General features: G+C 57.8%; 1 protein-coding gene across 1 annotated transcript; it reads left to right on the top strand.

Annotated features, from left to right (window-relative positions):
• The first annotated feature begins 18,142 nt into the window (after positions 1 to 18,142).
• Positions 18,143 to 22,714, top strand: LOC111151827 (transmembrane protein 92). The gene is made up of 5 exons (XM_022510044.1): positions 18,143 to 18,236; positions 20,853 to 20,878; positions 21,952 to 22,026; positions 22,169 to 22,364; positions 22,607 to 22,714. Exons 1-5 carry the CDS (start codon positions 18,168 to 18,170, stop codon positions 22,712 to 22,714), a joined length of 474 nt encoding a protein of 157 aa, XP_022365752.1. The 5' UTR covers positions 18,143 to 18,167.
• Positions 22,715 to 27,074: the final 4,360 nt, after the last annotated feature.

Raw genomic sequence — 27,074 nt, 5'->3', positions numbered from 1 at the left:
GTGCGGACACGTGTTTTTATTTGTCTTGGGTATGCTCAGAAATGGAATTGCTGGGTCATATGGTAACTCTGTTTAATCATTTCTGAGTACTTCTTTATTTTCTGGCACAAGATGATTCAGGCTTGTCTTCTACTCTCTCTGCCCCAGCCCTGTAATCAGCCATTTCCTGAAAGGAGTCCTGGCTTCTTCTGGTGGACAGTGGTATTCAGAAATCAAGACTAGAGCATAGCATAACGTATAGAGCTGTCGAATCACTGTGTTGTTGTACACCTGAAACTAATGTTAACTTGGTGTGTCAACTGTATTTCAACCAAAAAAAAGGAAAGAAATCAAGACTTGGGGGCTAGCTATGCTCTTTATTATTAAGATGTCACTGCTCCCAAGCCCTCTCAGTGGGTAAAGCTAGGAAATATATGCACATATATACGTTTTATATATATATATATATATATATATATATATATATATATACACACACACATATGTGTATATGTACATATACACATATGCACATATACACAAACACACAACATAAACATGTCATACACACTTACATCAACATTTATTTCTATACCTATTTACTTTGAAAATCACGAGTTCTTACCAATACCTCCAATTCCAAACCAACACTGTAGGGTTCATTATAGTTTTCTCCCTCCCCATATTTCTAACATCCTTTGCCAGCGTTGGGAAATCTGGCTCACTCCCTCAACATACTTCCTTATTGGATTGGTCCCACTATGGGTAACCAATGGCACATTGCCCCTGCTCCCTATGGGGACCCCGCCTGTGCCCTCCTGGGCTCCAACACTTTACCCCAGGCCACCACCACCACTCTGTTCCCCACATGGATGGGCTCTTCACCTCAACAGGCTCTGATATTCCACACCTTTTGGATGCCCTGCCCTCCCCTTTTCAGGGATGCCCTTCTCATCCCCTGTGGAAACCCCTTCTCAGCGCTTGGCCACTACCTTTGTCAAATGCCCCTTCGGGCTCCAACCAATTTCCCTCACGGAGCTGGCCTGCACGGAGATATCTTCCTTATCTTATTTGGGCTTTGATATCTCACTCCAGGCTGCCTTCCTCCTTGGATGCCTTCTTCCTGCTTGAGTGCTGACATTTGGGTGGGGCTATCTGCTTGCATGATTGAGCTTTGACTCTCTTTTCTCTCTCTCTCTCCCCTGCCCCACTGCTGGTCCTGCTCTGGCTGTTCCCCCAAGCAAAGAAGCCCTCCTTACTTCACTTGAGCCCCAAAACCATTGCAGGACCACTGCGTTCCCCACCCCCAACCCCCAGGGTCATCTACCTTGACTTATCCAAAGGCTTCTGGACTGGACTGAATTGCTCTTGAAGGGAAGGGAACCGAAGGAAAGAGGAAAAGAAAGAGGAGGGCAAGGAGGAGGAGGAGGAGAAGACAGCCACCTGGCAATTTTTTATGGAAAGGCAGACTCTGTGAGACAGGTTGTCAAGGCTCTAGGTTGATGCCATCTTCCTCCACGGAAACCTTCATTCCTTCTGAAGACAGAGTTCCTTCCAGGGTCCCAGAGTTAAGCCAAATTGGGGCAAGTTAAGGAATGAGCTCACTGGCTGCTGAGACAGCCCTTAGAAGAAGTGTGCTGGGAAGGGAGGACAGAGCCAGGAAGGCGATGTGGGGCTTCAGGGGCTCAGGGAAATTAGAGACCCTAGCCTGTGTCTGTGGGCAGATGGGAAGGAAACCCGTCCAGTGGGAGATACAGGCAGCACCCAGAGAACCTGGGGCGGCGGGGGAAGGGCAGGAGTGCGGGGGCCCTGAGCCCGGGGAGGCGGGCTTTGGCCAAGAGAGGGGACCACTTCATAGGGTGAGGAAAGGAAAGACTCAGGCCTGTTAGGTGTCCAGCACTTTGGCTGGGACCCTGCCTGCATCTCTGTTCATCTCTGTGCAGCTGCTGTTTCCTGGAGTGGCTGAGGTAAGCTCACTGCAGAGAAGGGTAAGGGGGGTGGGTGGAGAAGGAGGGCAAGGGAACAGGATACGCTGGTGGGGAGAGATACTCAGTGAGGGTGGTGTCAGTGAGGGAGGGGAGCTTGGGGGCAGGAGGGAGCTCAATGAGGGGAAGAGACTGGGGGAGGTTATTAATTGGAAGGGGGCTGGGAGGTCCCATCTCTTTGTCTAGACATGGAGCACCTGAGAGCAGCAACCATCCCTTCCCCTCTGATAATGATCTCAAGGCAGAGCCTCAGAGACGAGGCCTCTTTTCTCATTCTTTTCCAGAAAGCCAGGGCGGGGAATGGGGGGAGCAGCTAGAGTGTGAGCCCCAGACTTTCTGCCTCGTGGTGGGTGTGGGGAAGTGAGGGTTCCCCCCAACCTCTCCTCTCCCCTCCTCAGTTAGGCCTTTGGCCCCAGGCATCCTGGAGCAGGCCTGTGTCCTGGGTGGGGGAATAGGAGTGGGGATAGGGAACGGGCTGGGGGCTTCTGTCCGCCTCCTTCCATTCCCCATGGGTCAGGCAGGGGGACCAGGCTGGATTCGTTTCCCATTTTGCTCTTGGCTCTTTTGGTGGAAAAATCGAAGCGCTCCCCTTGGTACAGCTGAGGCGGAGAGGAGAAGGCCAGAGCATGGCTGGGAGGCTGGCCTGGCAGGGAAGTTGAGGGGCAGGCGGGGCCTGGCTGGGAGAGACTGCCCCCCCCTCTTCTCAGCCCCCTCATTCTACGTGGCTCTCCAGGCCCAGGCTTCAGTCCTCGGAGGCTGAGGTGGAGGGGGTGGGGCCTGGGAGGAGGCCAGCCCTGGCCTGGGTTCAGACTCAGGCCCATAGCACTCTCTCCCCAGGCTTATGGCCAAAACAGCCTCCAAAGGGTGCCTTAAAGTCTCCTTGGGGTCCTAGAAGGAACCACTGGGAAGCTTCAGCAAGAAGGCACCTGGTCAGGGCGGTCCAGGGCTTTGTCCTAAGGAGGAGGCAAGCTGTGGGCTCAGAGGGTCCCCCAGGCAGTTCCTGGGCGTTTCTGGACACCTGGAAGTCTTTCTTTCCATGATCCACGTCACCCTCACCACGACCCCAATCTGCATTAGCTGTCCCCATTTCCTAGGGGAGGAAACGGAGGCTCTAAGAAGTCAAAGTTTGCAGAGCCTCAAAGTGGCAGAGTCAGGATTTGTGTCTGGCTCATTGGATGCTGTTCTTTTCCCAGCTCTGGACATCCTGGAAAGCCTTCCTGCCCAGGGCCCAGAGCCCCCTGAACAGTTCTTGGTGGGCTGCCCCGTCGGGGAGCGAATCTGCGGGAAGCCACGAGGTGCTTTTGGCCGTGCCCCTGCCTCCGCGCACAGCCCTATCTCTCCCACTGATCCCAGCACCTTGTCTGGCAGAGAGGAGCCCGGGGAGATCTCCCACCCTCTTCCTGTCAATCTAACACCACCCCCACTCCCCACTCCATTTTTCCAGCCACCCCAGTCCCTTACCCAGGCCCCCTCTCCAGCCTGATGGAAAGAGGAGCCCAGAGAGGAGCCCAACCACTTTCCCTGTGGAATCTGCTGCCTCGGCTTTCGGATGGAGAAACCATCTGGAGTGTATTACGGGCGGTAGAGAAAGCCGAGAGCAGGAAAATGTGAGTTGGCCCCCGAGGCTCCCGTCTACAGGAAGAAGGGGCTCAGTGCTCTTCAGAGGACTGGCCAGCAGCTTCCCCCATTTCCGCAGTCCCTGGAGGGGGGCACATAAGAGATGTGCCTGGGAGAAGATGCCCTGCGGAAGACAGTGCCCAGGCCTCTAGACACGAACCTGCTTGTCTTACCTACCCTCCCATTTCACAGAAAAACACAGGCCCAGAGAGGGATAGTAACTTCCCCAGGATCACACAGCAAATCATGAGGACCAAGATGGGAGAGAGAGCCCTTCCACATACATTTACATGTCAACGGACTGGACATCCCCAGAGTGGGGGGCGGGGATTTGGAACAAGGGGGCAGGCTAGAGGCTGGAGGCTTTTTCTCTCCTTCACTTCAAATGAGTGAATCGAAGGGGCAAAGGGCAATGAAAACAGGAAGGAATATCCTTCACTCTTTCTGGGTCTCCATTCCTTGCCTCCCAGCCCGACTCCTGTCCCACTTACCGCCCTCCCCTGGTCCTGGGGTGAGGGCCATCTAGGCTCTTCTTCAGGGCCCCAGGAGCCCCTCCCCTACGTGGGGCCCCAGCTCCAGACGTGGCAGGGCCGGCAGGAGTGAGGTTTCTCTGCTCCCTCCCAAGTGCTGTGCTGGCGGCTCCCGAAATAAAAATCAAATGTGGGCTTGGCAGCGGGAGCGGGGTGGGAGAGCAGCCGGCGAGCGGCGGCAGCGCCGGGCTTCATTCTTTCCATCGTAACTTCACCTCCTAACCTCTGGCATTTTAATTATTCTCCTACCCGCTTGATTCTGCGGGGGCCAGAGGGTGAGCTCACCCTTTCCTCTAGCCGGCAAGGGGGCGGCCGCTGCCTGGACCCCCAGCCCCCAGCCTGCTCCCCGGAAGCTGGGGGAGCAGGGTGCAGGCCAGAGGCACAGGCCTAGATGCTCCCTTCTGCTTCTGCCGGTCCCAGAGGGAGGCCTGGAGAGGGCCAGTCTCCCACACCTCCAGCCTGGCACCTAAGGTTCCCTGTGTGAATCACTGGGTCCTCACACCCACTGCTCCACGGAATGCTGGCCACCGTCTTCAGCCAACGCGTGACCGGCCCACCGTCCGTTTTGTGGACGCTGCAGACATGCTCTGTGCAAGCCAAGCGGGGCTTAAGACCTGGGCCCTAGCTCCTGGTCTGCACTCATGCCAAACCCACGAAGAGGGCAAGACCGAGTCAGTCCTGGTCATTTGCTTCATCTCCCCAGAGTGTCCGTTTTTTCCCCCCAGTAGTTCGTGATTTAAAGCATTATTTTCATATTAAAACATGCAAGGACATAGCAGGGGGGTAGGGAGTAAAACGGCCTATGAGTTTTTTCTTTTCCAAGTTCTCAGAAAAGATCTCCACTTGGCACTGTCCATAGATGCCGGGGAACAGCATTGTCCCCCTGGGACTGGCCACGAAGGAGGAGGAGACCATGGGCGAATCTGTGTGTAGCCAGTTTGTTCGGACCCCAGGCTGGTACTGAAACAGCTGCTGGGTCAGGGTGGACAGCCTTAGCCCATCCTGGGAGGCAGAGGCCAGGGCTGGAGCCGGCTGCTGAGTCTTATGTCTCCAGAGGAGGTCTGTTTCCATAGGACAAGCAGCACTGGCCCAGGGCAGCCTCAACTTGGATGCCGGGGTCAGCACCCAACCAAGGCCTCCTGCTCAAACCCAGGCCCTGGGAGCTCCCCCATGCCCCTGCCTCACTCCCCTGACCTGGGAGGAAGCCCCCTTGCCTTCCTCCTTCTTGCCCCGTCAGTCTCCCCTGAATGAATGTCCCACCAACAAGCAATTCCTGGCACCTACCGGGCCGGTGCCAGGCCTTGTTGTGGTCAGTTTCAGCTTCTGCCCCAGGAGAGCTTTGGGAAGCAAGGAGTTGAAGTGTGCTGCAGCTCAATGCAGTGAGAGGGGGCGGGGGGAGCAGAGAGGTAAGCTCCAGGCTGTGGCAGCCCCTGGGAGAGAACTCCTGACCCAAGCTCTGGGAGCAGAGCATCAGGAAATTCTTCCCAGACTGGAGGCCTGAGGGGGAGTGGGGCTGGCCTTCAAGGCCCAGCAGGAGAGATAACCGGGCATAGAAATGGCAGGTATAGAAGCTGCAGGGGGAGGACAGGGAGGGGAGCAGGGGAGGAGGGAGCTGCAGGAGCACTTAGGGTGATTGGGGGGGGGGCAGGTTGGGGGGGGTCAGATGACATGATCCAGGAAGATTTCAGGAGGACTGGCCGGCTGGGAAGTGATCAGAATGGAAGAGGAGCGGCTCCTAGGAGGCTGTCACCAGAGGTCCAGGTGGAAGGTGACAGCGGCCAGGCCCAGGCCAGTGGCGGCAGGGTGGAAAGAGGCAGAAGTCACAGGACGCGGTGACAGATGGGCAGAGGGATAAGGGCTGGCTCCTGGCTTTCTGGTTGGAACATCTGGCCGGCAGTTTTCTGCAGAACGCAGTGGCTTTGATAAGCTTGCACAGGCATCCAACCAGATGCTGCCCTGCCCCGGCCCCCAGGGGCGGCTGGAGGTGCGAAGGGCTCCCGGAGGGGATGCAGAGAGGCCAGGCTCAAACCTATGGGAAGACCAAGGAGACAGAGCCTGCTAGAGGAGTAGCCAGAGAGGGAGGCGGGAAAGCAGGAGAGGAGGGGCTGCCAAAGTCCCCAAAGGAGGAGGTCTTCTTTTTTTTTTTTTTTTTAAAGATTTTATTTATTTATTTGACAGACAGAGATCACAAGGAGGCAGGGGAGGGGGGAGCAGGCTCCTGCTGAGCAGACAGCCCGGTGCGGGGCTCCATCCCAGGACCCTGAGATCATGACCTGAGCTGAAGGCAGAGGTTTAACCCACTGCGCCACCCAGGTGCCCCAAGGAGGAGGTCTTCTTAAAGGCCAACGATGTCGAGGGCCACAGAGGTAAAGCAGGCTGAGGCCGGGGAAAGGACACGTGGTCTAGGGACCAAGAAGCCTTTGCCTTTTTCTGACCCTTGGTCATGCTTTCTCCTTGACTCTCTGTTCCCAGATCCCCTACCCTCTCCACCACCCCCCCGCCGAGTCCCCTGCCCTTCAATGCCCCTCACTCCTCCCCAGGTGCCCTCTCCCACTTCACTCCTCCTCTCTGACCCAAGGCTCCACCTCTTTCTAAGAGGAACTCCATGCCCTCCTCCCCTACTTGGGTCCTGGCTGCCATCTCGGGCTCCTGAAATCACCCACCACCACCACCAACAACAACAACACCAACAACAGTGTCCACCATCCCACACGCCTCTCACCAGAGAATCACCCAGATCCTGAAGCTGGGCTGGAGAGGAGCACACAGCCCACTTCTGGCCTCCCGGGGGGCTCATGGTCTCCTAGATTAAATCCTGGTGGGCTGCCAGGCTCCCGGACAGCTCCATGCCAGCCTGGCCCCCAGGGGCTTCTGGCCTAAAGGAGAAAGAAGCAACTCCCCCAGCATTGAGAGGAGAGGCGCAGAGGCCCAGATGCCCAGAGAGCCCAGAGGCTATGGGGGTTTGGATCCAGCAGAGGGACCCTAACAGACTTCACCAGAAAGGTGACCGACTCTGCCCGGGCCTGAAAGGACTAGCAGGATTTGGTCCAAGTGGCCATGGCAGCAAAAGGAACCGCAGGAGGAGGGGAGGGTGAGAAAGAAAGGGTGTGTCCCTGGGAAGGTGCCTACGTCTGCACAGCAGCCCGTAGCTCAGGGTGGCTGCTGGTCCCAAAGAGGAGGCAGGTGAAAGGGCCAGAGCACGGGTGTGTGGGGTACCAAGGGAGACCCCAGACTGTGTCCACAGGTGTCTCTTGACCTGGGGCTCTCCGACCTGGTGCTGTTTTTCTATTCATCCATCTATCCATCCATCCATCCTTCCATCCATCCATCCATCCATCCATCCATCCATCTGGGAAATATTTATTGAGCTCCTACTATGTGCTAGGCAAGTGCTGGAGGGGCCAGATTAAAGTCCCTGCTGTCCCAGAGTTTAAGTTCTAGGAAGAGACACAGACTCTGAAGCTGTCAACAAACCCAGACTAAAAATGAAGATCATGATAGGGGTTGTGAAGAAAATAATGACCGGCCACTGAACGAGCCTGTGACCCAGGGCTCCTTGTGGGCAGAGCCTGTCTCCTCCATCAGACTAGGAGCCCCGCCCCTCTGAGGAACGACAAGGAATGGAGCATCCGGGAGGGGAGCAGGAGCTGAGCTGCTAGAGAGCTCCCAGGAACGGCTGCTTCCTCAGTCCAGCCCAGGAGCCTCCTCCAGCAGGGCCCTCTCCAGCTCACGCTTACATGCTGGCTGACCTGGCTGACTGCTGCCCCCCACCCCCACCACTGCTGTCTTCAGCAGCAGCAGCAGCGGCGGCGGCGGCTTTCTCCGCTCTTGGTGGCATGAGGAGGTCTGAGACCTGTAAGCGGGAGTCCTGGCTAGCAGGTGCAGTGGGTTCAAGGGAGGGCTCATCAGACCCAGCATCCGAGGGGGGTGGCAGTCTCGGAGAGGAACCCCCCCTTCCCAGACAGGCCAGAGGGGGAAGGCTGCTCTCCCCCCTCCCTGCTAACCCCCACCCCATTAAACCCTTAAATTAACCTCAGCCCCACCCGAGCTGGAGAGAGTGCCCCAAAATAAATCTTAAATTACATGCTACCTGCGGGCAACCACAACTCTCCTTCTTCCCTCTGCAGCAAGTAGTTCCACCCCGCCCAATGCTGGGGGGCCTCCCCCCAAGATGACTATTTATACAGCTCCCCTCTTTGCTGTCTGGCCCTGCTGTCCTTGGGTGGGTGAGGCCCAAGCAGGCTACACAGCTCTCCCAGGAGGCTCAAGTGTGTGGGGGAGGCTGTGAGGTTCCCCAGGGTCTGACCGGCATAGGGATCTCATTTATAGTCCTGACGGGATATTTTGGGGGTGCTGCTAACAATTACACCCTGGCAAGGGCACAGATCTGGATCTTGGGCACACTGGGCATCTGGTCACCCAGGAATGGGGACCAAACTGCTCTCTCCCTGAATGCAGGTTTCTCAGGAATGAGAGAGAGAGAGAGAGAAAGAGAAAGAGGTGCCTTCACCCCCTAGTTGCCAAGCAAGCAGTTCGGAAGATGGGCAGCCCCTCCTGCCCCCCAACCTGGCAAGGGCAAAACTGCTCTCGTTCCAAGGGCCCCAGGCACAGGGAGATTCCGGGGGGGTGGGAGGGGCAGAGGCTGAGCAAAAAAAGTGGAAAGCTGGATGTGGTTATTTTGAGACCACAGGCCCAGGCCAAGGACCTCTCTGGAAAAGCCACCTTCCATTCTGGGATCCCAGCTCCGGACTGGAGCTGCTCCCCTCAAGTGTAGAGAAGGGAGGGAAAAGTCAAGAGAGAAGGAACTCGAGAAGACAGTGGGAGATAGACGTGCGCACACAGAGGAACAGAAGGAAGGAAAGACACAGAACCAGAAACACCGAGGTGCGTGACAACACGAACCCCGGGGGGACAGGGCTGGCCCCGGCCTGGCAGCACCTGCCTGGCCTCTTCTGTGTGGCACTTGTGGGCCGAGATGCCTGCCTGTCCCCTGTCCCCTGGGCCCCTCTGCCCTTCTCTCCAGGAGGGTGGGTAAAGGGCCTCCAGGCCACCCCAGGAGGGAGACTGTCCCACTGCTGCTCCCCGCTGCCCCACCCCTGCCCTGGGCCCCCTCCCCTCCACCCCCACTGCCTGCCCCTCAGGGGCTTCTCCTGCCTCTCCAATGCCCTGCAGAGGGGGACAGAAGTGAGTTCAGGAGGTGGACAGGTAAACAAGGGCCCCCATCCCACCACGGACTGAGCCCCAGAGGAGGGGAGAGGATGGGTGCTGAAGAAAGTGGGGAGGCCAGGAGAACCCGCCCCCAAGGAGCTGACTCCCAGACCTGAGTACCGGGAGGAGAGAGTGAGATGGCCCCGGGGATAGGGAGATAGGTGTGGTACTGTCACGTCTGGAGGACCAGGTACACATCCAAGTTCATAGCTCATGCGTGTGATTTAGGGGACGGGGCTCATCCACGGACTGAGGAGAGAGCAAACAGGACAGCACAAGAGGAGCAGGCCAAGGGGCCACTACTGAGGGGATATTTGCATTCACAAATAAAGTAGGTGCCAAGAACTGTGCCAAGATCCCAGGCGAGGGGGTTGGGGGGCGTGGGGGGGTAGCAGGGGGAAGGGAATAGAAGATTCCACCAGTGCTGCCTGGGAGGGGTGGCGGGGCACCAGTTACAAGAGCCTCCCTCCCCCCCACTTAGAGGTGGTAACATGTCATCTCCCTATTAACTTGATTATCCGGCTGCGTACCAGGTCCACATAACCCCTAGCTGCTCAGAAAACCCTGTTTATGGGGCCTGGGGCATCGGACCTGCCGCTCAGCGGGAGGAGGCCACCCAAACCACAACAGAGCCTAGAGCAGAGAGGCAGTGCCCAGTGCGGCGGGCACCGGCACAGACACTTAGTGCCCTGTTTACGTTGGCATGGGCAGCTGGCACAGGTGGGGCTCTCCAGGGAGCGGCCAGAGACACAGCCAGCGGACCCACCTGGAGGCCAGAAAGGAGGCCAGGACTGCGGAGCTGGCGGAGGGGCGCAGGGAGAGGCTTCCAGCACAGCTGCAAACCTGGTCCTCGCACAGCAGCCCACCTGGCGCTAGCCCCCCCAAAGCTCAGGGGCCTCTCCGCTTGGCTGCAAGAGATGATCTCATAGGCCAGGTGGGGCCCAGGCAGTGGGGAGGCTGGAAGAGGTGGAGGAAGCCCCAGGGCTTTGGAGTCCCACTCTGGTGTGCCTGGACACCTCTTGACTCCCCAGCTCCTAGGGACTGACCCACCACACCCAAAGGCACATGGAGCATCACTTAAGCACACACCGTCCCAGCCCCCCACCCCTCCAATCCCCACACAGACACTGTCTCCGTATTCTTTCTTCGCCGTACAGACCACAGAGACCGGGCCCCGCAGCCCACCGCAGCTGGCATGCACAGTCTTCTAATAAATACTCAGCCCACAAATCAGCTTATAGTTATCAGATGTGTTGCCCACTCTGTACCCCGTGCCCCCTACCCTCTACCGCACACAGAACTACACTCCAGCAGCGAGGTCACGCTCGCACACACACATACACACCTTCCTCCTAGCACCACACCCCCAAAGGAGCCAAGAGGAGTCTAACATTTCAGTCCTGAGCTTCCCCCCATCTGTATCCTCCCTCCCAACTTCTCTACCCAACCCCCTCCCCACTCACCGCCCCCCCCAACCTTCTGACTCTGCCTCTTGATCTCTGGGCGACCTCCTAGCTAGCAGCCCCGGCCCTGGAGCCTCACACTCTCCTTTCCCCATCTGCACACAGGTTGCACATCTGGGCAGCTCCCAGCAGCTCCACCAGCCCAGTCTGAGGGCTCCAGAGGAAGGGGAGCAACAGCTGGCAGTTGCTGGAGGGGCCTCACTTCCCCCTGCTTGTCATCCCCCCACACCACCCTGCATGGACCGCCCACCCCTTCCCACTCTGGGCTGAGTCATCCCCACATCTGGAGTCTCAGCACATCTGGAAGGGCTGAAGCCTGTGCAGCCAGCTCCACGTGGATACCCCTCCCCCAAACTACATTTCACTCCCACCCCTCACAGGAGCTGGGGTCTGGCCCCCTCCACCACCAAACCCACCCCACCCCCGCCCCCGCCTGCCCAGGGCCAGGGCCGGATCACCTAGCAGGCAGGAAAGCAGCCCAGTGCCCGTCTCTGCAATGCGGACATCCACTGACCACCAGCGGTCTCACAGGTGGCAGTCACCTTGGCCCGTTGGTGCCCGCGGCAGCGGGCGGGCAGGACGGCGCTGGCCTTGGGGGCGGCCAGGTCCCAGGCGCAGGGTGGGGGTGGGGGGCAGGCAAGCCAGGCAGTGAGGAGGCAGTGGTTTGGCCCAGCAGGCAAAGGCAGTTTATCCTGGCCCGGGGCCCTGAAGCCAAACATCCTTCACTAACCTAGCAGACACATCAAAGCCGGCCAGGAAGGGGCCCTTCTGTAGAGGAAACCTGCAGTCCTAACGGCCTGACAGCCTGGCTCCGGGTGGAGGACCACCCTGTCCCACTCAGCAGCCCAGGCTCCGCTGGGGCGCCACTTGCCGGAGCTTCAATTCCCCACCTCCCCACCAGGGCTGCAGACCGGCTGGGGACTGGATCCCCGGGAGGGTGACACCAGGGGCACCAGGGCTTAGCGTCCGCCCCCAGAACAGGGCTCCCGCCCAGACTTGCCCCTTCCCATCCTACAGGCAGGACAGGCCGAGGGGCTCACTGGGTGCTACAGCCTACAGGAGGCCCACTGTCTGGACCCTGACTTTATCCCCCCCGGCTCCCCGTTTTGGGGAAAGGACCTCTCCACGTGGATGAGGGAGGATGGAGAGGAAAGGGGGCTTCAGCGTTGGGAGAAAAAGGAAAACAGCAGCCCAAGAGGAGTGGGAAGATGAGAACTGGGCCTGGGCTGCGAGCCACAGCCACGGGGCCTATCTCCAGGGATGGCAGGGGCCGGAGGCGGAAGAGGGGCTGGGAGGTGCTAACAAGGGAGGGAGGAGGTGCTAACAGGGCCACTGGGGTGAGGGGGATCCTGGAGGCCGCCCCCTGACGGTTGGCCTGGTGATAAGGGGGGCCAGGACGGGGGGTGGGGTGGGGGGGGTTGGAGCACCGCATCAGCCGAGGAGGCATGCGTACACGCGTGCACATGTGTGTACACACATGCAGACATGCTTGCTACATGCGTCCACACATGGGTACATGCATCCACACATGGGTGCGTGCGCACAGCTGGGGCCAAGTCTGTCCTGGGCCAGGGGCCAGATGATGTGGCTGCTGAGAGGAGCTCTGGGTTGCCGGAAGAATGTGATCTCAGCCCACCTCACTGCTCCCGCCCCTCTGCTCGCCCTCATTCCTTGCCTGACCCCCACCAGGTCCTTAAGAAGTGATCCGCTTCAGGGGTGTCTCAAGCTGTGCCTTCTCTGCACTGTAGTCTAAGCCCCCAGACCCATTAGGGGCATCCTCGCATCCATGGGCCCAGCCCGCGGAGGGGCTCCTCTTTCCCCGGGCCGCCGGAACTCCCAGCTTCTTTGGGACTGGAAAGTTCTTCTGAGGTCTGACTCCAGGCCGCGGTAACATCGGGATCTGACACAAAGGCACCCAGAAGCGGGATGCAGGAGGGTCCTCTTTCAAGGGGCCAACTAGAACAGAGCTAGAAAGTGGGGGACCCTAGGGGATTCCCAATTCATTTTTTTCTCTTTGGCTACAGGGTTCTATCTAAAACAGTCAACAAAGGCTAGGGGTGGGAGTGGGGCCAAGGGGGGGTCAGGGAAGCCTGCCCTGGGGAAAAGGAGCCCCAAAGAGAGGGAGGGGACCAGGGCTGGTGGGGTCCCAGGGTGGGGGAGTGGGGGTGTGGTGTCTCAAGACCTTTAACTTGTTCTGGCCTGAGCCCCTCCTACCTGGGTCTCAGTGGCTCTGCTCCAGAGGCCATCCTATCAGCCACAGGTCATTAGCTCAACCTCTCCCCACCGCCACCTCCACCACACCTGTTAGAGGTGTTTCTCTCTCTCTCCACCCCTGGTTGTGCCCAGGGAAACCTACACTTTGGAAGGATAATGGCTCCCAAATGTTGTTTTTTGTCTCTGCTAAGCCTCTGGGAAGGTGAGTGTTAGCGGTGCCCCTCCACCGGCTTGCTGGTTAGGATAATAAGCTCCCTGCGCATTCATTGTCAGGTGGCCCTCCTCCCTTCACCCTGCTGACCCGCAGGTTGGTGGCTCAGACTGGGGATCAACTCTAGAAGTCACCTCCCCACCCTGTGCCCATCACCCCGAGAATGAGTGAGAGACCCGTGGGCTTCAGTTTCCGAAGTAATGCTGGGAAGGAGACTCAGATCCTGGTCCCATGGCCAAGAATTCCTGTTGGCAGCCCAGCACGCATCCAGCCTCCTCCTGGAAGGTGGACAGGGAACCAAGCATCCCTAGCACCTCGCCCCATAGGATTTCCTCCTTCCCTAGGGAGCCATCTTACTCACTTAGAGGGTATGTGTCCTCTTGAGGGGGGCGGGAAGCAGAAGACATGGATTCCCCCCAAACACAGCCGGTGGAGATGAGAAGCCCAGAGAGCCTGGGACAACCCTTCCCCCCAAATCAGAGCACCCTCCCAAAAGGATTTTGGGAATTCATTCCCTATCCCCTCAGAGAATTCTGGCCCCTGACCTCGGGAGGCCCCCCAACCAGTTTCAATTCAGTGACAACGGAGCCAGTGTTTACTTGGAACAAAGCATCATGGGGAAATGAGAAGTGAATCAGAACTGGGCCAGTCCCCACAGCCTGGTGGGAACATTAGAACGTGTATACATATCTTCTAGGGAGAATGGCCCAGGGCCAGCAGAGAGGCCCAGAGAGAAGGCCTGGGTGTGAAGATCGAGTCCTGGAAGGCTTTCTGGAGGAGCTGGTATTTGAGCTGAGCCTTGAAGAATGTGTAAGAAATTCTCAGGTTTCAGGGAGGGGTCTGGGGACCCAGGTGGGGAGAACTGCCCACGCAGAGGGAAGAAGGAAAAGAGGGGGTTTGCAGGGGTCCACTGGGTGGCTGGAGAGCACCCATTGCAAAGGCTGGTGGCAGGGGTAGGGGAAGTCACTGCGCATGAAGGTGGTGACAGGGGAGACACCTGTGACAAGCACGGGCATAGTCCCCCTGGGCTCTCAGCCTGAGGGAGAGGTGGGCCTCCACTAGGAGGCCAACCCAGGTAGTGCTCAGCTGGCCGTGGAGGAGCAGAAGTGGGGGAGCAGAGAGAATTCCTCAAATCTCAGGTCCCAGCCCTACCGCCACAACCAGTCCCGCATGGCTCTCTAGAAAGGGCGGTCAGCAACACTAGGACCTCTGAGGGAGGTCCCAGGCCCTGCCCTCTCTCACCTGGCTCTTGGGTGGGGCCCGGACTCACCTGATGCCTGGCCCAGGGGACTGGACACAGCGGCACCTCACTGGGCCTCCACATGAAATGGGGAGAAGGAGCTTTGGGCTCCGTTCCTCTGCCAAGAGTTAAACATTTATTGCTCGTGATGACTAAGCTAACATTCATTTACCATCACTGTATGCCAACACTGAGCAGTTTGTGTCATCCTCACGATGACCCCCTGTGATAAAGGGGTTAGTGCTCCCCCCGCCAACTCCCCTCCGCAGAGAGTCTAAGGTGCAAAGAGAGGGTGAGTTTCTTGACTAAGGTCACACTGCGTGATGCAGTCACGGACACACTTACCCACACAATAGCGTCCCTCCCTACAGGCAGAGCTGGGCTGGAGCAGAATAGCGGTCTGCAGACTTTGAAAAGAAAGATCCAGCCCCTTGGCCATGAGTCATTATGGGGATCAGTGTCCACCACAGTACAGGGGAGGGGCCGAGAGGCACAGAACTCAGCCTGGTTCTTCCTCCTCACTCAGGACTGGGCAAGACCTCCCACCCCAGCCCCCGTGAGGAGTTCCTCCCACCACAGCAGCAACCCCACAGTTTCTCCGAGGTGGCCTGCGGGTGTGGGGTCTTGAGGCCTGCGTGGTTGGGGTCCTGACTCAACCCCAGGCTCCTGAGTAATTTGGCCTTCCCACCCCTCCAGGCCCCAGTTGGCTTCTCTGAGAAGGGACCAAGTGGGCCAGCTGACCTCCGGGACCCTTGCAGCTGGGCCCTTGTGGCTTGCAGACAATCAGCTCGTTCTTCGGTGACTGGGTCGGGAGGCAGCTAGCAAGAATGAAGACACTCTGACTTCTTTGCCGCTCTTGGGAAACCCCTGATGGAATTTGGCGTGGAATCCAGAGGGACCCACTGACTGCCTGAGGCCTCCGGGCCTCCCCTCCCATGTGCCTAAGCACAAACGTGCACGCAAACACACATTTCCCGCCTGCGGCCAGATGAGGTGTCGAACAGAAGATGATGTCCCTGTGCAGGACCTTCCTGCTCCTGGCCAAGAACAGCCCCTGCCTCCTCCGTCTGGGGCCCCGTGGTGTCCCCCCACTCTGATCTCATCCATCAAGAATGCTGGGGCCCCAGGGGCCATGATGGGTGTTGACAGTGAGGTTTGGTGTTCTTGGCCTGACTGAGCTGGGACCACCCCCCTCTGGGTCCCCACCCTGTCCCTAGCTGCAGGAAGGTGCAGAGAAAGGCAGGTTGGTGTCATGAAAAAAACTGGGGACCAAGAGGCAGGTGCCAGAGGCCCTCTGGACTCTGCCCCACAGGCCTCCCTTTCCCACTGGGGAGTGGGTGTGTGGGACAGGGGTTCTCAAATGTCTGTGCCTATGACATTTTAGGAACATGGGTAGACTTGCTGGGTTTAACAAAAAAAAAAAAAAATACAGGACACCTAGTCACATTTAAATTCCAGATAAGCAGCACATAAATTTTAGTGTAAGTATGTTCCAGATAGTGCATGGGAATACTTAGTATATTCATACTAAAAAGTTTTTCAGTTTATCTTAAACTCTCATCTAACTGGGCATCCTGTGTTTTGTCTGGCAAGGCCAGCCTCCTGCCTTCCGCCTGCCGCTCGTGGCATTGGTCCCTTCACCTCCTCAGTCCTCGCAGTCTTCCACATCCATTCCCTCAAACTTCTCCATCCCCTTCTCAGCTCCATCATTGCACTCCCCATGATAGCCTCTTCCCCTGAGCTCATCCATCTTCCTCTCCCCTAAAGGCCATGCCTCTGTAGACTCCAGGTTTGGGCAGAGTGGCAGGGGATCCCAGCCAGGGGTGTTGGTGCTACAGGGCAGGGGCAGGAGGGAGGGAGGATCAGGAGGGAAGCCCGGGTTAGCAGCAACCTCACTAAGGAGACAGCAGTGTGGTTGTTGCTAGAAGAAGGTTCCAGGACTGGATGGATTAGGCCCCCTCCTTGGTAGAAGGGCTAGCTGGGGCCAGGGCCAACTGCATGGGTAGGAGGGAAGAGATGCCCCTGGCCATGACCTTCTCCAAACTCAGAGTCACCAGGAACTGGAAATAGAGGCCATTTTGTGGGGCCAGACACTGATTTCACTTGGATCAGGAGACTGGAAGATTCTGTCCTTAGGGGCAAAAAAAAAGGGGCCAACAGATAATGAGAAGCAGAGACAGGGAAAGAGGGACAGAGAGAGACTAGGGAGCCGGTGAGAAATACAGTCGGGGAGACACAGGACCAAATCAGAGACAAAGGAAACAGAAACACACAGAGAGAGAAACAGACTCCAAGGGAGACAGTGATTCACAGAGATGGGAAAACAAGCCAACACGCAGAGATGGAGAGGAACAGCGCGGAGACAGCGATGGGGGAGAACAAACAGGAGGATGGACCGGGAGGAATGGGGAGAGACAAGGAGAGGTTACACAAGACTGACGGAGATGAGAACAGAGGTAAAGAGAAAGCGGTGAGAGAAAAAGGAAAAATAAAAGACATTTAGAGGAGGAAGCCTGACCATCCCTACTAAGTTGGGGATCTTTTTCAGTGGCAAAGTCAGATTTGAGACGCGGCAGGGATGCCTAACAAGCTCTTCCTGCCGGGAGCCCTTCCCTGTCTCCCCCGGCCTGGGAACAGCACCCCCACCCACCATCTTTACTGCGCCCCCTCCCCAGGGGTCCGGGCCGCATCTCTTCTGCTCCGGCACGGGGTCCACACATCTCCTCCGTGTTTGGGCATCTGGCTCTCACCCCTCGAGAGCAGACCCCCGAGGCGGCCTTCCACTCCGCCCACCAGCCAGCTCCCCATGGGCGGGAGCTCAGGGAAACCCTAACTCAGGTCCCAGCTTAGCGCAGCCCTGCTCCGTGGGAATCCGGCGTTGGGCGATGCTGCCACCTGCCGGCGGGACCCGGGAAGCACAGCGCGCCTGGAGGGCTGGGGCGCGGCCGCTGAGGGTGGGAATCCGGCTTTCCCAGCCCGGACCGCCTCCGCGGGGTCTTTCCAGGAATCCGGATGGGCCTGCTGGGCCGCGCCCCTGCTCGCCTAGCTTCCTCTTTTCCAGCAGCTGCCGAGCCAGGGGCAAGTCTCCGAACCCTGGGCCTCAATTTCCCCTAGAGTCAAATAAAGGAAGTGTACGAACACATCCTCCCAGGATCGCAGGGGACCCTGGGGGGACACAGATGTACTAATGTTATGCTCCTGTTATCAACCAAGCCGCCCTTCCCTCTCTTGGCCAAAAAAAAAAGGTGACACCTCGCCCCCATACAATGCCTTCAATCCACTCCCAGGCCTCCCTCTCCCTCAACCTCTGTCCCCCGCAAGCCCAGATGGGAAGGGGTTTGAAGTGGGAGGCTCGCTCTGCACGCATCCTTTCCACTCCCGGCCCAGCCCAGCACTACCTCCCTCAAGCCCGGGGCCACTTAGGAGTGGAGGAGCGGGGGCGGGCAAGGAGTAGCTTGAGAACTGACCCCATTTTTTTTTTTTTTTTTAAACCGGTTAACTTCTTTTACCTCCCAACTCGCAATACCCAAACCCGATCTTTTCCCCCTCTCCTCCCCTCCCCCTCCCCCTTCCTGCCCCTAGTCCGGCCCTTCGCGGGTGCATAAGCTCCGCCCCCATCCCCAGGCGGGGCCCCATAGGTGGACAGACGTGGGAGAGGTCGCCGCCCCGCCTCTCCCCTCCTCCCCCTACACACGGAAGCTCCTCGGCCCCCGTGCCAGGATGTCCGACACCTGGGTCCCGGGGCTCGTACCCACTTTGCTGTTCGGCCTGCTGGCCGGCCCCCAACAGGTGAGCGCTTGGGAGGTGAAAGTACAGAACTTTCAAGGCCCTACCCTTGTGGGTCAGGGGCCTACTTCTGGAGCCCGGTCACCACCTTCCATTGTCAGGATTTCCTCGTGACCGAACTCAATTAGCGACTTCCTTTCTCTTTTTGCCGGGGAGGTGGATGTGGGGGCAGCGGGGGAGTCCCTGAGAAGGTCTGGGCTCCTGTCTCCTGCGGGGGGACCGTGTAGAGGGACCCCACCCTTGCCCACCACCATCTGACACCTTGTGCCTCGCTGTGAGTGGGGACTTTGACCCTCCTATTAGCCAGGGCATGTCCTTCTTGCTTCTTCCCGCCGCGTCAGAAAGCGGGGATTAGGGGGGCCTGAGGCCTGGATGCCTGGCCAGCTTGTCACCCTAACCCTGTTCCTCTAGTGCTGGGTGACCTTGGGGGAAGCTCTCGCCCTCTCTGGGACTGTGTCTGTTTGTGCCTTAGGGGAGAGAAGGCTCCTTCCACCCCTCCTGGGAGTGGAAGAAGGATTCCAGGCTGGGCAGGGTTTGATCTGGCTGCTGGACCCAAGGCTGGCTTGACCTTTGAAATCAGTGATTCTGAGCGGGTCGCAGGGTTTATGCGCCCCCTCATTCCTCCTGTTCCTCTGTTAAACTCCAAAAATGTTGGGGGGGGGGGAATCTGTCCAGTCCTGGGATGGGAGGTCATCTTGGCAACTGACAGGGGCCTAGAACGGGAATTTTTCACTTCTGTTAAAGAATGCCAGCGACATCCCGGGCTCCCTCCCCAGAACAGGGCACAGTCACACAACCGTGTTGCCTCACGGGGCTCTGCCCCCAAGCCCTGGCGCTCCTCCTCCTCAGCCGCCAGGCAAGCCGTGGGCTCCTGCCCTGGGCTGAGCATCCTCTCGATTCCTCCCAGCAACTTCAGGTGGCAGGGGCTGACAGGATCCCCATTGCAGGTGTCTGGAAGCTGAGGCTCCCAGGACCATGCTGATGCTCGGTGAAACTCAAAACTGAGCCACTTCAGACAAGATCACCCTAGTTTAAAGTGGAGGTAGAGAATTTGGGAGATCTACCCTCCCAAACACCAACTCAAGATTAATTTATTAAACCTGTTCGTTTTCTGTCCTTCTTAGTTGGGGCCTGGAGAGTGGGGAGAGACAGGGTCTGGAATCCGGAGAGGGAAGAGGGTACCCCCCAAGTGCCTGGACCCCTTGGTCTGTCCCCAGCTCTGCAGGTGCCTCTGTGTGATGTGAAGCTCCAGACCTCTCTGGGCCAGCCTTTGGGGGTTGATTCCTGCTCTAGTCCCCCGGGGCCAAGGCTTATGGGAGGGAGGCTTCCGGAAGGATCTGAGCCCAGAATAGGGAATCAGCCCACCCCTTACTGGCTGTCAATTGGTTTTCTTGGCTTTACTGTCATTAGTATTTGAAAGGTGATTGAGTTATTTCAAGTCAACGTATGAAGACTTGATAGTCTTGTTGCCAAGGTCGAGGTCTGTTTCTTACTGTGGTTGTTTGTCCCCCGAGGCTGGGGTGGAGTGACAGATAACCTCCCATTCCCTCCTGTGTTCCCACCCATGCACTACCCCGCTCCGCCGGGAGGAAGTGAAACCCGGCCATCAGTGAAGGCCCTTCCATTCATTCTGCGGGTGTTGCGGCGGATGGGTTTTTCATCAGTGAGGACAGGCCAAAATGCCTACCTTCCTGGAGTGTATATTCTTCTGATGAGACACCCAATGCGCAAGACAAGGGGAAACTTACAGTATGCTAGATATGGATAGGAGCGCTGCAGAAGAACGTGGTGGGGGTGCTGGCGGGGAGGAGATGGAGTTTTCAGTAAGATGGTGGGGGGCAGGAGCCAGCTTTGCAGATACCTGGGGTAAGACTGTTTCAGGCAAGGGTTTTACACATCATTGCTACTCCTATGGTTAAATTCTGGTCCCATACCCTAGATACCCCCACAGAACTGGTGTAGAAGAGGAAGGGAGGGAGCTGGGCCCGGAGAGGAGGGTCTGGGTGGCTTCAAAGAGCAGGGATCCCCACCCCACCCCACCCGCCAGGCAGAGATCCGAAAGATGAATAGGGGTTTGGTAGACCATGAAGGAGGAAGGCAGGAGGAAGAGAGCCTTCCCTTGCACGCAGGTGTAAAACAGCCAGGAGTGTTCAGGGAACTCCCAGTGGGTGTGTGTGCAAGAGGGCAAAGAGGAGAGGCTGCTTGCTGGGGGTCCAGGCACCAGGGAGCCACTGAAGGGGGGCCTCCAGCAAGGTTTTGGGTGATGAGATTGGCTGGGTAAAAACTTGCCTGCGGTATGGGGAGTGATTGGATGAGAAGAGTTGCTGGTGCCCCTGATTGTAGATGAGGCATGGAAAGGAGATGGACTGGAGGGGAGGTAAGAGGCTTGAGCTTACAGACCTGGGGGTGAGTGGGTGTGGTGCCGAGAGAAAGAGCTGGGGGTGCCTGGTGTTAGGTGGGGCTCGGGTCACAGATCTGGGTGAGGTGCAGAGCAGGCTCGGGGAAGGGTGCTGATCTACTGGGAACCTGCTGCAGGCTCTCAGGTACCGGGCAGCAGGTGGGTAGAGATGCCGCTCCCCGGTTTATGACGCCCCAACCTCTGCCTCTTTTCTTCCACAGGCTGCTGCTAAATGTGGACTCTTCTTGTAAGTTTGGGGTTTGAGCTATAACTTCCAGTCTGGGGTGGAGACACCCCGAGTCCTTCTCTACTTGCCTTCATGGGGGGGGCAGAAAGTCACCTCATTTGTCATGTTCACCCACTGCCTTTTTTGCGGAAGAGGGTTTCCCGGTTCCCCCCACTCCCCGCCCTCTTCCTCCAGCCAAGCGGGGCGGAGTCGCACTTATGGGCGTGTCTGAAGTCTAATCCCCGCCCCTCTTTCCACCCTCTCTGGGTCTCAGGCTGTCTCTTCTCGGAGGGTACCCACGCCACCCCCGGGGAGTGGGGCCGGCAAACCGCCTGTGCCTGCCTTAAAACGTAAATACCAGAAGGCCTGCAAGCAATGGGCTCATTGCTGGTGAGCAATGGGCTGGTCCCTGAGCGGATGAATGTTTCCATCAAGTCAGCCCTGGAGGGGCGCCTGGGTGGTTCAACGGGTTAAGCCTCTGCCTTTGGCTCAGGTCTTGATCTCAGGGTCATGGGATAGAGCCCTGAATCAGCAGGGAGCCTGCTTCCTCCACCCCCTCTGCCTGCCTCTCTACCTACTTGTCATCTTTCTCTGTCAAATAAAATCTTAAAAAAAAAAAAAAAGAAAAAAGTCAGCCTGGATGTTCCAGGAACACACTTTCCTTCCCACCTCTTAGTCCATGGGCACCACACAGGGGTCGCCACAACACTCCGGCCCCCCCCCCCCCCCCCCCCCCCCCCCCCCCCCCCCCCCCCCCCCCCCCCCCGCCCCCCCCCGGGGGCCCCCCCCCCCCCCCCCCCCCCCCCCCCCCCCCCGCCTGCTGAAGTCTATAGGACATTGATTACACCCATTTCATAGAGGAGGAGACTGAGACCCAGAAGGGAGTGTGACTTGGCACAAGTAGTGAGCCTAGAATCCGGCTCCTGAGTCCCGGCCCCAGATTCTTCCCCAGGGCCCCAGCAGATCCTCTACTCCCCACCCTGCTGGGGCGTGGCTTGTGCTCAGAGGACATGGGTGTGTTTTGGGGAGTCTGGGATCTTCCTGCCACATTGGTACCAACAGTCTCTCTTCGCCCCCCTCCCCCAATCCCCCAGCACCTGCCCCAAAGGATTCAAGTGCTGTGGGGACAGTTGCTGCCAAGAATATGAGCTCTTCTCTGGCCCCCTGAGGTGAGCCCAGGGCCAGCTCGACTGGCACACCCATGGCGGGGGCGCCGGGACTTCCTGCCCAAGGGGCGGTCTAGGTCGGGCTGGGAGGGGCTGTGGGGACAGCCCAGGGACTCAGGGAGATGTCGGTGGTTCCTCACCCCAGGATCTTCGTCATCACCTTCCTCATCATCTTTCCCCTTTTGTGCATCTGCTGCCTGGCTAAGCGGTTCTGTCGCAGCTGTGGAGAACCAGAGCGGGACCCCCCAGTGGATCACCAGGGGCCCCCGGAGCCGCCCTCCATTGCCCCCCCAGAGAGGGTCAGGACGTCTACCTTTGACCCCCCGCCCCCCTACAGCGAGGTGGGTGTCTCTGTCCCACTCCTTGCTCCGTTCCTCAGCCGGCCTGACCTCCCTATTGTCCAGATTCTTAGAGCAACGGGATAGCAAGGTCGTCCTTCCACCACCAGGCCCCCAGACCTCGAGGGGGCTTTGCAGCCACCATTGGGTAGCCCTTCTCCCTGGGAGGGATGCACAGCCAACACTTGGGTGGTGATGGCTGGTGCCAGGCCCTGAGAAGACTCTGTCCCCTCTTTCGCTTGCAGATTATTCTGAAACCTGTCCTGCCCCCCATGGAGCCGCCCCCTCCCTACAGCTTCTGTCCCGAAGAATATGCCAGGGTGCCCAGGGGCATCGACAACCCAGCCTTCTGAGCCCCCCAGCCGTCTGCCTGCAGCTTCAGTGTCCACGCCTCCTTGGTTAAGCCAGAGACTCGTGGGACCCCTGTGATGTCCCCACCTGTCCTGCCATGTCTCTGGCTGTTCTGGTTTTAACTTATTGCTTTTCCTATCCCGGTTCCACCTCCGCTGCCTCTCTGGTCAGGAACGCTGGTCTGGAGGGTCAGCATCCACCCCGCCCCCCATCCCATGTCAGAGGCTGGCAGGAGGAGCATGTCAGGTACCTGACAGTAGGATGCGCTATGCTGAGGTATGGAGAAAACCCTGTTTCTGGGGGATACACACACCTTCGACTGGACAGCCAGCTCCGAGATCTTCTAGAGGGCACTCCTGTTCCTGGGAGACTTGACTGCATCGGTTCTAGAGAAGACCCCATTGTGCCCCCCCAATCTGTGTACTCACTAAATTTTAACTGTCACTGAGAGTCCGCCTCTGGCTGTGTGGGGAGGTAACTGGGGAGTGAGCCCATGTGCCGCTGAGGGGCTGGGGTGTGGGCAGGCCACTGAACCCCACATCCCACCATTGATTTGTCGGTGATGAGCCTGGGCAGACAGTCCATCTGTGAACCACCCTCTGGGAGAGATCTTTGCAGATGTTTTGACCCAGACCCAGGGCTTGATGCTAAAGAGCCTGGACCGGGAACTGGGGGTGATGCGGGAGTGACTGTTCTTTTCTTCCCCATCCCGTCTCCCACTGCTCTGCCCAGGGGATGTGGCGCTCAGCTCCTGCCTTTCTCACCACGGGTATAGGGAGGGGGCAAAGGAGAGGGATGTGGGAGAGGCTAGCCATCTGTGGGGCAGGGACTCTGGAGACCTTGACCTGCCCACCCTGGAAGCTCCTGGAGGGAGGAGAGGAAAGGGCAGATTCTCCCTCTTCCAGCCCCATGTGTGGTTCCGGGCACTCCCACCTGAGCTCATCTGTGGGGTTAACCCCTAAGAGGAAAGAAGCATTCGTCGTTGCATCACGGGAGAGAGTCTTCACGGGGCGTGAGTCCCCATGGAGCCTGCAGCAGAGCGTGGAGCTGGGGGACTAGCATGGGGGACGCAGAGAGAAAGAGACCCCCTCCATGCTGGTGTCCCAGGGCTCAGGCAAGGATGCTACCTCTGCCATGACCCTATCTTTGCCCTGCTCCCCTGCAGCCCACGAATGCTGCTGGCTTTCCTCCCCAGACACTGGCCACAGCTCCTGGGAGGATCGGAGGGAGGACTGGCAGTGGTTTGCAGGTGGGGATGCAGCCTCCAGTGTTCTCAACAATACCCAGACTTAGGATGTCATGACCCAGGCAGGCGGCAGGGCAGGGGAGAGGGAAAGGCACAGCCAGCCCCGGAGATGTTAGGGACAGGGGTGCCTGGCTGGGGCTGGGGACAGAGCTCCTGAGGGGGAACAGTAGCTAGGGACAATACCGTGTCAGAGTTAGCAATCAGAATGAGCGCAGTCACGAGAAGTTTCCCTTGAGTTTCCGGGACAGATCCGGGGTGGGGGAGAAGGAAGATGTCTTTGCTGCTTCATGCAAGTGTGTCTAGCCCCAGGTGGAGAAGCCCCAGGGCTGATGCTGCCCTCACTGGGTAAACACCCACCTCGGGCGGGGGAGACGTTAAGCAATGGGCTTTGCAGACCTTAAGGAGGAGGACCTCTTCAGCCTTTCCTCAAAGACGGCACGAGACCCTTCAGTCCTCCCTAGCAGCCCCAGAGCGGCCTGAGGGCAAGTCTGGTCACCGTGAAACCCAGCCTTGCTGGGACCTGGTGGCAGACAACGGCCAGTTCTAGGTGTCTCTGCTTATGGCTGCGGGGAGGGAAAGAGTGTAACTCTGAAGCGTGACATAGCAGCAGCATCCTTTCCCACCATGAATCTTTACAAAGCTCCTACTATGTGTCGGGCGCTATGCCTGGCACTGGGTATCCGTTAAAATTGAAAATGCACGTGGCCCAGCAGTTCCAGTTCTAAGAAGGAGCCTTCAGAGAAGCTCAGAGAAACCCAGGAAGATGTCCAGTGCAGCGTTGTAGCTGGGGGCGTAAATCCAGTTACGCGGCCATCGATAGGAACCAATTACACACGCCAGGTCCATCCACGGTGTGAGTGCAATGCAGCTTTTAAAAAGGCAAAGTGGAGGGGTACCTGGGTGTCTCAGTGGTTTAAAGCCTCTGCCTTCGGCTCTGGTCATGGTCCCAGGGTCCTGGGATGGAGCCCCGTGTCGGGCTCTCTGCTCAGCAGGGAGCCTGCTTCCCACCCCCTCATCTCTGTCAAATGAAAAATAATAAATAAATAAGTAATAAAAATTAAAAAGGACAAAGGAGATCTGCAGCACCAGCCTGTCACAGCGCTCATCATTTATTGTCACGGGCAAAAGGCAAGTTGCAGAAGAATAGTCTGTGATCTCAATTTGTAAATACATACTTGATCGTGCATGTTTACATATATATATGGTGCTTTCCTTTACGAATGTTTAGAAAAGATTTAGAAAGATACAAACGAAACCACACCTACTGCCCCACTTGTAACAGTGGTTGGCACCGTGGGGTTTTTTTTTTTTTAACCTCGTGTACTTTGTCGTTTTTGTTTTAAGATTTTTATTTATTTATTTATTTATTTGACAGAGATCACAAGTAGGCAGAGAGGCAGGCAGAGAGACAGGAGGAAGCAGGCTCCCTGCTGAGCAGAGAGCCCGATGCAGGGCTCGATCCCAGGACCCTGAGATCACGACCTGAGCTGAAGGCAGAGGCTTTAACCCACTGAGCCACCCAGGCACCCCACTTTGTCATATTTTTTACAAGGAGCAAGAATTGCTTCCTTGGATTAAAAAAAAAAAAAGACTTCTTTAATGGAGCTATAGGTAGCTTTAGAAGTTTATGAAGACTGACCTTGTGGACTTTGGTCGACAGCAGCTCATATATAATGAGGCCGGCTATGGGGGAGAGGCTGGAAGGGCTCCGACATTTGGCACACATACGACATAGGCAGTCAGGGATGAGATGAGCAGTGGGCAGGGGAAAGCCTGGACACCTGCCAGGCGTTTGAGGACATGTGATCCCCACATGTTAGCTGAGGCAGCTCTGGGACTGGCAGGCGGGCCGTCCACGTCTGGAGTCTGGCGGGTTGGTCGGGTAGATGGATGACAATTTCCCAGTGGCTGAGAACCTCATCCTTTGCACCTGGTTTAACAGATGGAAGCTAGTGAAAGAACGATGAAAGATGGAATCACTGAATGAATGAATGAATGAATGAATGAAAGAAAATAACTGGGAGGGTGAACGAGGGTGCAGATCTGCCACCGAATGTTTGTAAGGACACGTGTGACATGGTCAAAACCAGGAAGGCACTCCTTGTGGCTGTGTGTGCAGGAGACTTTCCCTAGAGGATGGGGGGCGCAGGGGAAAGCTGTGCAGCAGAGGGCAAGCGGGGGATGGGGGAGGGATGACACAAAAAAGAATCTCCCCCACCCTGGGGCTGAGATTTAGAACTCTGGATTCCAATCTGGAAATTTCCGTCACCAGCATCCCTGGGTCTCAGTTTCTCTGTACAGTGGAGAGGTTCATCGCTCCCAGCTCTGGTAGGATGTAGCTCTCGGACTCCCACGTGGGGAGGGCTAAGGAGGTCAAAGAATTCACGGATCGCCCTTGACTGCAACAGCCTCACTTCCACACCCCCGCCGCCCCGCAACATCAGCCTCCCACTCCAGCGTGTCATCCCTCAAACCTCCAGCCCCAAAAGTCACCTCCTAGTCTTCCAGCTCAGACACTGCCTTAGCCCCAGGGCAGCTGTTCTCTGAGACCCTGAGCCCGCTGAGCCTTAGCCCCCCATGCAGGGCCATTCGCCCCTTATGGCGCCACGCGTCGTTCGCCTCTTCACCCAGCCTGGAGACCTTGATCCAGCCTGATCATCACCGCCCTGCCTCTCCCCCCATCTTGCCTCTCCCCCCACCCACCTCCATCCATGATACTCTCCTGGCAAAACCCCAGACTCTGGTTGGGTCCGGGTTTTGCTTAAGAACCAGTACACCTGGGCGCTTGGGCTCACTTTAAAATCCAAACTGTAGATCCCAAGCGGGCCCTCAACTCCTCCAACACCCCCCTAGAAGCTTCCCATCCTTTCTTGAGATGGCTGATGCCGGCGTTCTACTCTCTGCATCTTCCACACTCCCGGCCTCAATTCCAGCTGGTGATGGTGCCACGGACTTCAGAGACAGAAATGGATACAGTCACGGCAGAGCCGCCCGACACCGCCCACCCCCTAACCTCGGGAACGTCCCGCTGCTAGGCTCCACCCCTCGTGCCCTCTCAGTACCTCATTCCCCGAGTGATGCTTCATCAGCCATTTCTCCCTCCCGAGTGGACCTTT

The sequence above is a fragment of the Enhydra lutris genome, unplaced genomic scaffold, assembly GCF_002288905.1.
Source record: "Enhydra lutris kenyoni isolate GAN:26980312 unplaced genomic scaffold, ASM228890v2 scaffoldscaffold26, whole genome shotgun sequence".
Classification (NCBI taxonomy): domain Eukaryota; kingdom Metazoa; phylum Chordata; class Mammalia; order Carnivora; family Mustelidae; genus Enhydra; species Enhydra lutris.
Note: the sequence above shows the minus strand (reverse complement) of the source record. Positions and strands in the feature narration are given on the sequence as shown.

What these genes read in the sequence shown, in the direction of transcription:
- LOC111151827 (XM_022510044.1), top strand. Translation starts at nt 18,168, where the DNA reads ATGTCCGACACCTGGGTCCCGGGGCTCGTACCCACTTTGCTGTTCGGC. An exon ending in GCTAAATGTGGACTCTTCTT is followed by an intron (nt 20,879 to 21,951) that starts GTAAGTTTGGGG and finishes CCAATCCCCCAG; the next exon opens with CACCTGCCCCAAAGGATTCA. An exon ending in CCCCGCCCCCCTACAGCGAG is followed by an intron (nt 22,365 to 22,606) that starts GTGGGTGTCTCT and finishes TTTCGCTTGCAG; the next exon opens with ATTATTCTGAAACCTGTCCT.